Source organism: Halichoerus grypus, chromosome 11, assembly GCF_964656455.1.
Source record: "Halichoerus grypus chromosome 11, mHalGry1.hap1.1, whole genome shotgun sequence".
In the NCBI taxonomy this organism is placed as follows: domain Eukaryota; kingdom Metazoa; phylum Chordata; class Mammalia; order Carnivora; family Phocidae; genus Halichoerus; species Halichoerus grypus.
The window spans coordinates 98,378,074-98,391,121 of record NC_135722.1 but is presented as its reverse complement, the minus strand read 5'-3'; the positions used below and the strand labels follow the sequence as shown (position 1 = coordinate 98,391,121).

Below are 13,048 nucleotides of genomic sequence, written 5' to 3'. Positions count from 1 at the left end.
TTTAAGATAAATGATGCTGTTGTCCTTGCTTAAGAACATTGCAGATAGGTGTTAAGAAATCAGTGTTCTGCTTGCTTAGGTTGTATTTGTAGTTGTTAATAATGGTCTTCTTCAGCTGTAGGAAGGGATTTGATGCTCATGAGGCACACTATTCTGTAGGCCTAAATGCAGCACCAGGGGAATCTGCTCAGACGAGGGCCATGGTGGCAGTGCCATGATTCACTTCAGGAAGTAATTTTGGAGCTGTTTAACCATATAAACAAATTAGTAAGCAAGGCCTCCCAAGTTTTTCTGAAGAAAATTTGAAGCAGATATGAACAAATGTTCTTAAATGTGTACCCCACTACCTTAACACATTATAAATGTCCTAAGTTGGCACACTGTGCATGTAATTTTTTTCAGCTCTAAACAAAGAAAAAAAACAAAGTTGATAACAGTTGCTTTGTTGAAAGTATTTTATTTTTTGCCTTTAGAAATTTTTTTTTAATTTTTAAAAAAGATTTATTTATTTTAGAGAGAGAGCATGACTGGGAGGGGCAGAGGGAGAGGGAGAGAGAATCGCAAGCCAACTCTGTGCTGAGCCCGATGCGGGCCTTGATCTTATGCCCCTGAGAACCCATCCTGAGCTGAAAGCAAGAGCTGGGTGCTTAATGGACTCCGCCACCCAGGCGCCCCTTTTTATTCATTTATTATTATTTATTTATCTATTTGAGAGAGAGAGAGAGTGCACGCCTCTGGGAGTGGGAGGAGGAGCAGAGGGAGAGGGACAAGCAGACTCCATGCTGACCACAGAGCCCGACATGGGGCTCAATCCCATGACCCAGAGATCATGACCTGAGTGGAAATCAAGAGTCAGACGCCTAACCAACTGAGCCACCCAGGCGCCCCTCTATTTTTTTTAAGATTTATTTTTAAGTAATCTGTATACCCAATGTGGGGCTTGAACTCACAATCCCGAGATCAAGAGTCCCATGCTCTACTGACTGAGCCAGCCAGGAAGCGCTATTTTTTGGCCTTTCTAATAGAAAAACTAGTCCATGTTCCTGTCTTTTGTGACAGGGTGGAAAGTTACTTTGTTGGGTTGTATAGTAAGATGTATGTCTCTAGGTGACAGCCACCTCGTAGATGAATTTTTTTTTTTTTAAAGAGGAAAAACTCGTTGAAACTTCATCCAGCTTCCTCCCCAGCTACTCTTTCTTCAGTATAACTGCATTTATACCAGTTATATTCCCTTGGGTACTTTTGTTATTTTTTTTCTGGAAGATACTTGTAGTCAGGGAGTTTCTATGGTAGGAGTTGCAAATATTTTTCCCTGGCTTTCTTAGATTTCACTTTAATATTTTCTTCAACATGCAGAGTTTTTATTTTTACACAGTTGAATTTGTTATCTTTTTTGTATAGTTTCTGGATTTTAAGAGCTTAGCTTCCAACTCCACAATGATGAAAGAATTCTGTCATTTCCTCCTAGGGTAGTTTTACTGCTTCGGAATTAATCTGCTTGGAATTTATCCTGAGATCTATGAGGCCTAAATCAGTGTTTGAAGGTGGCTGCTCAGTTGAAGTTATCCCTACCATTTGACAAGTTCACCTTTCCATCTTTTGATTTTTGAAATAAGATGTTTATCTAAACATTGATAAATATTTTTATCTAAATATTAGATTTTCATCTAAACATTCCTTTATTCTTGGTTATTTACTCCTCGCCCCGCTTTCTTTTTCTTCCCTCAATTATAGGTCATTGTTGTCTGGGTAGGAACAAACAACCATGAAAATACGGCAGAAGAAGTAGCAGGTGGAATCGAGGCCATCGTCCAACTTATTAACACAAGGCAGCCACAGGCCAAAATCATTGTATTGGTATGTAGCCTTTGGGTCGGTAGTCTTTGATGTCATTAGGTCAGGTGAGGAATGTTTTTAGAAATAGGATCGCTCATGAATATAAAGAATCTTTAGGTGAAAGCAGTTTATGATACTCCTGAGAGGCTCTTCTCTGATATGTCCTATTGTCTTACTGGTTTCATCATTTCCCAGACCAGCTGAGGGAGTCATCTTTTATCTGCTTATCCTTGTTTAGAGGTTGTTGTCTCAGGTAGCCTTTGTTTTTTTTTTTTTTTTTTTTAACTGTCTTCTGATAATTTTTAAAATCACATATGAAACTTGTCCTAGTCCTGAGTCTCTTTTTATTAGACTGGCTTTGGATTAACATAGATGTGTTGTTCAGTCCCACTGTTCATATGTTAAAGGTGGTATATTTATTAGAATCTCTGAATTCTCTAAAACATCAGAGATTCTGTTAGCAAAAAAATGGGTGCTTTATGGTCTTACTCCTAATAGAGAGTACTGCCCTTTGTGGAGCTAAAGCATTAAATATTCACCGTCTCAGAGATAAATAGCTGTCTTTAAGTATGAAAGTTTACCTATAGATACTCGTAGCAAAACCAAATTCTGAACGAAATCTGATATGTATTCAGTTCTTTAATGAGATGATGTTAAGAAGACAGTCATTTATTCAACAACATGAGGATCACTATGTACAAGACACTGTCCTGGGTCCTGAACATACAAAAATGAGTAAGACATTGTCCTCTCAAGGAGCACACAGTCTGGTCCAGTGGTAGATGGGCACAGCAATATAAAGAGAGAATTAGCATACTGTATGCTAATGGGAGTAATTATACAGTATGCTAAGGGGAGAATAGGTTGTTTTTTTGTTTTGTTTCGTTTTTTAAGATTTTATCTATTTGTCAGAGAGACAGCGCACGCACAAGCAGGGGAAGCGGCAGGTAGAGGGAAAAGCAGGCTCCCTGCTGAGCAAGGAGCCTGTGCGGGACTTGATCCCAGGACCCTGGGATCATGACCTGAGCCGAAGGCAGACACTTAACTGACTGAGCCACCCAGGTTTTTTTTGTTTGTTTGTTTTGTTTTTTTAAGATTTTATTTAGAGTGAGTGAGTGCACTCGAGCAGGGGGAGGAACAGAGGGGGAGAGAAAGGGAGGGTGAATGAATCTCAGTGTGGATCTGAGTATGGATCCTGATGTGGGGCTTGATCTCATGACCCTGAGATCATGACCTGAACCAAAACCAAGAGTCGGATGCTTAACTGACTGAGCCACCCAGGCGTCCCATGAGAAAGGGTGTATTTTAGACGTAAAAGCTACATTTGACTATAGTTTTTAAAGAATTCATTGGTCTCCAGACAAATGGAGAAAGGAAAGAAGGCATGACAGGGAGGGAAAAAAAACGGTGAAAGTCTTATACTTGTGTGTGTTTATTGGGCAAATGAAGGGGGGTGCTTGAAGAATTCTAGGGCTGTCATTGAATAAAGTTTAAGGCTGGGATGGTTAGGAGAAAGAGGTATGGCCAAGTCACATAGGGATTTGTATGCCTTGATGGAGGAGTTTGGGTTTTTCTTTTTTTTTTTTTTTTAAGATTTTATTTATTTGAGAGAGAGAGCACATGAGAGGGGGGAGGGTCAGAGGGAGAAGCAGCCTCCCCGCTGAGCAGAGAGCCCGATGGGGACTCGATCCCGGGACTCCAGGATCATGACCTGAGCCGAAGGCAGTCGCTTAACCAACTGAGCCACCCAGGCACCCGGAGTTTGGGTTTTTCTTTTTTTTTCCTTTTTTTATTGTTATGTTAATCACCATCATTAGTTTTAGATGTAGTGTTCCATGATTCATTGTTTGTGCATAACACCCAGTGCTCCATGCAGAACGTGCCCTCCTCAATATCCAACACCAGGCTAACCCATCCTCCCACCCCCCTCCCCTCTAGAACCCTCAGTTTGTTTTTCAGAGTCCATCGTCTCTCATGGTTCTTCTCCCCCTCCGATTTCCCCCCCTTCATTCTTCCCCTCCTGCTACATTCTTCTTCTTCTTTTTTTTTTCTTTCTTAACATATATTGCATTATTTGTTTCAGAGGTACAGATCTGAGATTCAATTCTTGCACAATTCACAGCGCTTACCAGAGCACATACCCTCCCCAGTGTCCATCACCCAGTCACCCCATCCCTCCCACCCCACCCCCCACTCCAGCAACCCTCAGTTTGTTTCCTGAGATTAAGAATTCCTCATATCAGTGAGGTCATATGATACATGTCTTTCTCTGTTTGACTTATTTCGCTCAGCATAATACCCTCCAGTTCCATCCACGTCGTTGAAAATGGCAAGATCTCATTCCTTTTGATGGCTGCATAATATTGGAGTTTGGGTTTTTCTTACTGGTGCCCGTGGGGAGCCACGTCTTATTTTTTTATTACATGGTATTTAATGTAATTTACTTGCTTATATCCCTGCTTTACTCCAGAAAGGGTTGTGGTTAAGAGTCCACCTCTGAGGTACAGTGGCTGGTACAAAGCTGCTTAGGACATATTTGTTGCGTGAATGTTGCTGAATAAATCCTCCATAAATAGTCTTTGTTTCAACCAGACTTTTAAATTTGGTATACACTGGTGTTCTCTACAACACTCAAACATCAGCAGTGCCCTAAATGATTCTGTGAGGGAATGATTGCAGAAGTCACTGAACATAATAGCCCTGATCCCATGACAGTTACAAGAGCTGTGTGGAAACAAGATTTATGACATACTTAAGTGAAAAGTCCAAATATTAAACTGTGTGTGTATTATATTTAGAATTACTTAAAGTACAGATAACCCTTGAGGGGCACTGACCCCCATACAGTTGAAAATCTGCATATAACTTTTCACTCAAATTTACTAATGGTCTGTTGATCAAAAGCTTTCCTGATAAGCAGTCAATTAAGATATATTTGGCTTGTTATATGTATGACATACTGTATTCTTAAAATAAAGCTAGGGAAAAGAAAATGTGACTAAGAAAACCATAAGGAAGAGAAAATAGATTTACAGTACTGTATTTATGGAAAAACATTTGTGAATAAGTGGACCTGTGCACTCCACACCTGTGTTGTTCAAGGGTCTGCTATAGTCACGTGGTGAAGAGATTAGGAGCATGATATTTTTCTTTTTTGTTTCTTTTAACATAATAGTATTTTAGTAATTAATTATTATAGGGAAAAATCACATGGCATACCTTTGATATTCTCATATTAAGGAAAATGCTATGCAAATACATAAGGTGCTTTTCTCATCCTTGCTTGAAAATCCCGGTAGGTATGGTGCCCTCTTCTTTTTTTTTTTTTTAAAGATTTTATTTATTTATTTGACAGAGAGAGACATAGCGAGAGCAGGAACACAAGCAGGGGGAGTGGGAGAGGGAGAAGCAGGCTTCCCGCGGAGCAGGGAGCCCGATGTGGGACTCGATCCCAGGACCCTGGGATCATGACCTGAGCAGAAGGCAGACGCTGAACGACTGAGCCACCCAGGCGCCCTGGTGCCCTCTTCTTAAGGCTTACTCATTTTTTATGGCTTTGACTGTCACGGTGTTCTTTGAGTGTCGGAACAAAGTGTATGTTTGTTGTTCACTGGCTATCCTCCCTGGTTGCTCATATCTCAGCAAGACTCCGATATGTAAGCAGTTCTTTTTTGTTAACTGTTAGATGCAGAGCCTAATACTTCAACAGTTATGTAAATGAGGGTTTAGGATTGACTTTGTAAAATTTTTGAGCCGCTTAACAAAAGGATAGGAGGAGATGGTCTAGGGTAGCAGAGTCATAATTATCTATAATTCTCATTTGGAACTATACAGTCACATAAGAAAGTGGTAATAAAGCTTCCAACATTTTGCTGAAAAGAATTAAAGACATGAACAAGTACTTAAGTTTGGCATAAAGGTTTTTTTTTTTTAGTAGAATACCCACAGAAAATCTATTTTTGTAAAATAAGACCTCTTACCATAGCCTGTAGGAGAAATAGGTAGAAATTTTTTTGCCTACATAGGAATAACTTGGTGTGTGCTATCACTAGTTATAAACCAACTGAAAGGTTGTCTGACAATAATTTTATAATAGGATCAGCATCTGTAAAAGGACATTTCTAGTTTGAGATGGTAAATCTTGCTCTTGACACGTAAGGGTGAACTTTTATTGACTATAGGAGGACAGACGTGATTTACCTGAAGATAGATAATTAACATAAGTTAAAAATGAATTAAGAAAATAGCTGTTTTATCCTAGCAGATATTATGTGGCTTTGGTTCGTCTAGACCACAGTTGTTCCCACTCTTTGTCTTGTGCAGTAGTACAGGTTCCGTGTAGCATTCATAAATACATGTGCGTTGGAGCTGGGTGATTCTGATGGCTGTATGGAGAATGAGTTGAAGGGAAGACCACGCTGGAGGTAGGAAGGCCAGTCAGGAGACTTTACATTAACTGAGAGAACAGTGGTAAGTCTCCAAGCCATAGCAGCATGTATACTCAGAATGGAGGAGAAAAAAATGTTTTGAAAATTATTGAGGATGCAAAAGCTGAGTAATTTAATGGTAAATAGATAAGGTATGTGGGATGAAAGATGCAGGGAGGTCGGAATGATCAGTTGGTACAGAGAATGTGGAAGGAGCATAGTGTGGGGAGAAGATGATGAATTGCTTTTGGACATGTCAGGTTGGGAGTGCTTCGGGAAGTTTGGGAAGTTTGGTTCTAGGCTAGAGTGTTCAGAGTGGGCCGAGTAGTAGGCCAAGGACAAGACCCTGGAGCATACCAACAATTAAGGGACAGGAGGAGGAAGAGGTGCTTCTGAAGAGACAGAAGAAATGGTCAGAGAACCGTCATTGAAACCAATCTAGTCCAGAGTTTCTAGTGTTTGAGAAATCAAAGTTTTAAGAGTGTCAAATGGAGCAGTTCTTCCAGGAATCTCAGAAATCACAGATGAGTCAGTAGAGAAAAACCAGTGACCCTTGTCTTCTTGTGTTCTCTGCTTTGCCCCAGGGTTTGTTACCTCGAGGGGAGAAGCCCAACCCGTTGAGGCAAAAGAATGCCAAGGTGAACCAGCTCCTCAAGGTTTCCCTGCCGAAGCTCACCAACGTCCAGCTCCTGGACACAGACGGGGGCTTCGTGCACTCGGACGGTGCCATCTCCTGCCACGACATGTTTGATTTTCTGCACCTCACAGGAGGGGGCTACGCCAAGATCTGCAAACCCCTGCATGAACTGATCATGCAGTTGTTGGAGGAGACCCCTGAGGAGAAACAAACCACCATCGCCTGACTGGCTCCCATCAGTGTTACTCGCACCCCAGCTTCCTCAGATCAGTTATATCACTGGCACTACAGAATCCTTCTCTTTCCTAAGGCACTTTGCATTGTAGAATGTTCCTGGATGTTCATATCTAGTGTTTGAAGGGGAGGAGGGATTTAAACTGGTCCTGTACATAGAAGGTTGGTTTGACACAGGAGACAAATTAGCCAAGGAAGATTGTTGTTTAAATTCGTTTGAAACCAGAAGGGGACTTTTAGTTGTATGTGTGACACACTCATTGAATTATCACAGTTTTTCCTAGGACAACATCAAGCCTAAGGACTGAACAAAATGAAGATTTTTTTTTTTTCTTGGCCTTTCTTTCTATGGATTATGTCGTATAGAGTAACGATCAGGATCCATACCTACTTGGCTTTAATACAGATGTCTTTTCCAGTTTTTAAAGTTCATAATTTAGCCCTTTGTTTTTAGTTTGCTTTACTCCTATGTATTCGCAACATTTTCTTAACATACAGCATCAGATTGAACGTGCTTGTGATTCAGATATGGGAGATGCTATGGTTAACAAGTGAATTTGTTCCACTCTCTTAATCTTTCCCATGTTTAGCAGTGGAAGAAAGATTTTGCCCCATTTGGGGGACTCTACGGAGGGTATTATTTTTATGCTGCTGAATATCATGTCTATAATAGACCCATGCATGCAGCCTTTCCTCCCTATTTCCCCTCATCCCCTCTTTGTTTTTTGGGGGGGGTCCTTGTTGACATTACAAGCTTTTAACACATTTTTGACCTAGGAGCTCTTGCTGGAAGTATAAGTCCCCAGCCAGTTAACTCTCATGATGATAGTACTGATGTGCGTGCAACTCATTCTCGTGTGGTGCTCTGTGCGTAGTCTGTGTAGTGCTGTCCAGATTCGGAGTTCTGGTTTGGTTTGTTTTGTTTTTCCCTCAAAATGTTTTACACTTTCCTCTTTTGGGGGAAAAAAAAAAAAAAAAGGCAACCAGAACTCTATTTTCCATTCCATAAGCCCTGACATTATTTCAAGTTTTATAGTATCTTAGGGTGTATATTTTATTTTTTTATTGGCTTAGTTTTTAAAATTATATCAGTCCAGAAAAATTTGGCCTTTTTCATGGGGAAACAAATGGAGCTGCTCTTCAGAATAGGCATTCTACCTTGATCCCACCATTTTAGTGAAAAAGAACTAGGTTTGTTTGACTTTCAGGGTCTGAGGATTTCTTTCGAGAGAGCTCTTTATAATCTTAATGTTTTGCTTGAGCTTCAAGAACTGCCATTTTAAAAATAATGGGACAATACATGGTTTATTGTTCAGCATACCTTTGGAATATGTACAAACTGGATCTACAAACAAATATTTTAAACTGGACCAGGTGGGTATTGGAGTAACCTATTAAAATGTGCTCTGCACTGATTCTGCTTAACATTCAAGTTCAGTGACTAAGGAATATGTTTGATGTTCTGCTTGCGAGGCAAATGTCGGTGCTTTTGTGAGTTGGAGGGGGTTGCTGATTTGTGCTAAGAGCCACTTCTGATTGAGAGGGATAGAACTTGGGCTGATGTTTTTCTTGTGAAATGTCTTTCTAGGAATTTTTTTGGTCTTATTTCTAGTCCTTTTTTTTAATACATTTCTGAATGTATCATGTCTTCACTAACGACAGAAAGTACATGTGATGTTTACTAGACTCGTTTCCCACATTAAGGTTCCCTCTCTTTTTAGGAGCCCAGATTCTTGGGTTTATCAGGACAGGTTTTTTCTTAGCTGAGGCATAGTTCTAAGGAGGGCGGAGAAGTTTGTGTATGAAAAGACCGATTCTCATCCAGGTCTTTTTCCATTTGTCAGAGGGCGGGATTATCGTCCAAACAAACCCGTTAGGTTATTCCTGCAGCATGCGCTTTTAGCTTCCCTCTTGACTAAGGATCAAATAGCCCTTTGTGAGCTGGCCTTCGGCTCCTTTGCTTATGTGTGTAAACCTCGGGTGTTACTACATTTTATACCTACCAGAGCTCTTCAAGCAATAGTATTTGAACCACTGGCCTTTTAAATAAAAGTCTGACCCATTGCTAATGTGCAGATACTGAGTCCACTTTCATTTCTTGCCCACTTTCTTTGCACTGCGTTAGGGCAAAAAGTGTTCATCTGTTTTTCTTTGATTAACATCCCTGTTCGCTGCAGTGACAGAACTTAATGCTTACTCTTTGGATTTCTCTCTTTATACTTCTCATGTATATGTAAATGTAATGCACTGTCCAAGTGAAATGTCCTAGTTGTCACTGTGATTAAGAGGCCAACTTTCCAGACAGCTAGCAGAGGTGTTCTGATCCTCCCCCAAGCAAGTTTTAATTCCTTTGCCCCTCCATTCCCGATACCTAGCTGGCAGCCGGTGATGGCTGTGGATCTCTGTGGGCACATTGGGAATGTGGCAGGTTGAGGACGTACTGCCAAGGGTGACCTAAGGCATGTTGTTTGGCTGCCTCCACATTCTAGGCTGCCACGGGCAGTGGTCTGGCACCCACTTAGGGTCTTTTTCGACTGTTGGGGGCATCTGTCTAAACCAGAATCTTCTGCAAAAAACCTTAACCCAACAAAACAAATCTTGTGTAGCTCATGCCCTGCTCTTAAGAATTCTGTCTCTTGTTGTTAAAAAACAAAAACAAACACTTTTTTTTTTTAATCTAGTCACTGTTTACAGTTGTATGCTAAAGCCTGAAATATTGTCTGTGCTGTGGTGTATGAGCATTGCCAATTTTATATTTATTGCAGTGAAGAAGAAACTAAAAATATATGAAAATGAGGAGCATGTCCACGCTCCTAAATCTGTGTGGGTGCATGTGGGAGAAGTGAGTCGGGGTCTCTTGAAAGGAGGCTTTTTGGAGTGGGGTCTCCCAGGCTTCTCCTTGGTGTTCCTGCTTGGGGATCACTGCTGCTAGCTGACTGGACCTCCCCAACAGAAGTTTGTGATTCTGCTTTGGCGAAGTTTCATTGACTAGTAGAACTCATTCTGTTTTAGTGCATATTTCAATATAAATGTAAACATTTCTCTCAAACTTGTTTATGTCTTTCTGTCTCCTTTATCAGAGTCTCTGGATTCCAATGGAGGGGAAAAAGGGATGCTTTTTTTTTCCCCTACCTTATCACAAGCACACTGGATACTTAGAACATCCTCCTTCTTTTCTGGGGAAGTGAATATACTGAACTGACTGTCATCACATCTCAGGGCTGTAGGAGGGAAGGATGGAGTGAGCAGTTATAAGGAGTCCTAACTAGACACCTGGGGAAATTGTCAAAGGAAGTATTTCAGATTGGTTATGAGTATCTGTCAGTTAAAAAGAACTGATTCTTAAACTGTGAAACTGACCTCTTGGTCTTTTTTCCTAATTTCAATCTTTAGAATTTATTCACATTAAATTTGTAATTTCCACTGTTTCTCACTCTCTTCCTCACACTAATAATCATCAGTTTCCTTTTTTACACTTTAGAATATCTCTTTCTACTATTGCCCCCAGCATGCACTCGAGTGCTTCAAATCAATTGGACGGTTCTGAGTTCCTGTGCCATCTAGGGAGAAAGTCCTACTAATATTATGCAGGTGTATTCGTCCCCATTCTGCTGTTGGCTGAGAGGCCCAGGAGGTATGAATGGTATCCATCTAAGGAGTCCTATAATTTCGGTACCTGAGCTGGGATTTGAACCCAGCTTTACCAGATTTCAGAGTCCTCGCCTTGCCACTACTCATTCAATCTGGGCTGTCTTTCTAGTTGCAGATACATCCCTAGTTTCCTTTCTGCAGCCGGTATACTCCTCTCCTGTTCCGTCCTACACACGGCCACACGATTATTAGAATTTATTTAAAACGCGTTACCTGGCCATCTTGCTTTCTACCTTAAAACAGCAGTAGAATGAAATTGTGGTGTTTGTGGAGCCAGAATTTTTGGTGGTACACATGAAGGGGTTCAAAGACTGCTCAGCCGTTAACAGGTCAGTAAGTTCAGACTGACAGGAACACCCTTGGGGAAATGAAGTTTAAGATTTAAAGGAAACAGGAAAGTGTAAGTACAGTCAAATGGCAAAAAGATAATTAAAATAGAAAGGTACCAGCTTCCATATGCTGAGGCGTGGGGGCGGGGACCACAGGGGTAGATGAAAACGTTGAGGGTTCATTCATACCAGAGACGCTAAGAAAGCACAGCTGCTTCCTTTGCAGCCACCCTTACCCATGAGTCCGGAGTGTTTGTGCAGACAGGTCAGGCTGGTTGTATGCTGTAGACCACCTGATCTGAACTAGATGAATGGCATCGGTGGCACCAGACTCATAATACGATGTGACCACGGAGTTCAGGACAGGAACTGTGAGCATGGACACGGCTCTCACGTAGCATCTTTGCCTCCCCAGTCTAAAACAGCCTGACCCAAGTATGGCCTCTTCATAGCAGTGATACTAGAGCAAGGGTCACTTACTCAACTGGCCCATCAGGGCCTAGCCTGATGACTAGCCACCAACCACGCCAGCAGTCATTACAGCAAACTGATCCGCCAGGAAAATGTTCCTTAGCTACTGTAAGCTCCTCTGTTTTTTGTAGCATCTACTTTATCACTCTTCACCGCAGTGATTGCTACTGGGTTAAACTGGTTTACTCCTGGAAGAGAATAGAATGTGGAGATACTAAGATACTTTTGCTTTTCTAGTTGTCTTCCTCCCATATCTAATCACACCAGGTTCCTCTCTGCCCTCTCCTCCCCCAGAGGCTTTGCCTTTGTCAGCAGCTCACTGGTTCCCCTTAAGACACAGAGCAGCAATGAAAGCAGCCCAGGCCCTCTGTTAAGTGTATCCAAACTACTAGCCCATGTGAACTTCACTGGCCAGGACAAGTGGGTAGGAGGGAAGGCTCCCTCACCAGCACCCACTTGGGGAAAAACTGGACAAAACCAGCAGGAGAGTCCCATCTCCTACTTTCCTCCAGTCATAGCAGGGGTGAAATCTTCACTCGGTTACATATTTTTACATAGCCACGAAGCAAAGGTCTTAGAGGTTTGATAAACATGCAGTCTTTCTTCTACTCTGGCTTGATTTTATGCTATCGATTTTAAGATCTCAGAAAACATTTTACATACTGCTCAAGCTTTGACCATGACGCATTTGCAGCAAGCTCATTAATAACTACGCATAGCCCAAGCCATTAGAACATCCAGTGCTCTCCATGACTTGACCCTGTTCAATTCATATCCTCCCACCCCTTTGAACCTTCATACCAGTAGCACTGAACTTCGAGTCTGTGACTTTGCTCCAAGTTGAGACCCCTTGTCTGGAATATGCTCCTATTCCTTTGCTAGGCTAGCTTCTGTTCATCTTTCTGGAGCCCCCTCGGACACCTCCTGCGGTGTTTTCTGATTTCTCCTGATTTCCCTGATTTCCAGCTCTGGTTTGTACTAGATCTCTCGTCTCTGAGTTCCCATAATACCGTGTGTAAATCTTTTATCATTGCACTTACTCTCTATTATATGCTTACTATTTGTCTACACTGTTAGATTATGAATTCTTAAGAACAGAGAATGTGTTTTAAGTATCTATGTTCCCAGCACCTAGCTTAGTGACTAGTACAAACTAGGCATTGAATAAATGAATGAATGAACAGGAGATTGAGTGATTTGTTCATGGTCATCTAGCCGGTAACTGTCAATACTGAAATTGAAATACAAATCTTTTGACTTCATTTCCTGTTCTTTCAATGATACCACACTGCTGCTTGTGAGCAACAATGCACATTATTAATAAGGACAAACAAAATTCACTTTTAAAAACAAAAACAGATGTCATACATACCTATCACAGAAGTTTTCGACACGTTTTCTGGAATTGTTTGATTGAAACTAGACGGAATTAATAAGATAGTTTTTATAGGAAAAGTAAAACC

General features: G+C 41.2%; 1 protein-coding gene across 2 annotated transcripts in view; it reads left to right on the top strand.

The window, feature by feature from the left end:
• Window positions 1-12,771, top strand: part of PAFAH1B2 (platelet activating factor acetylhydrolase 1b catalytic subunit 2) — a 29,940-nt gene extending 17,169 nt beyond the window's left edge. For both annotated transcript variants that reach the window (XM_036104494.2, XM_036104495.2), the window contains 2 exons: window positions 1,735-1,857; window positions 6,848-12,771. In XM_036104494.2, coding sequence (XP_035960387.1) covers window positions 1,735-1,857; window positions 6,848-7,126 — 402 coding nt within the window. In that variant the 3' untranslated portion in view covers window positions 7,127-12,771. The remainder of the gene's footprint in view (window positions 1-1,734; window positions 1,858-6,847) is intronic.
• The last annotated feature ends 277 nt before the right edge of the window (window positions 12,772-13,048 follow it).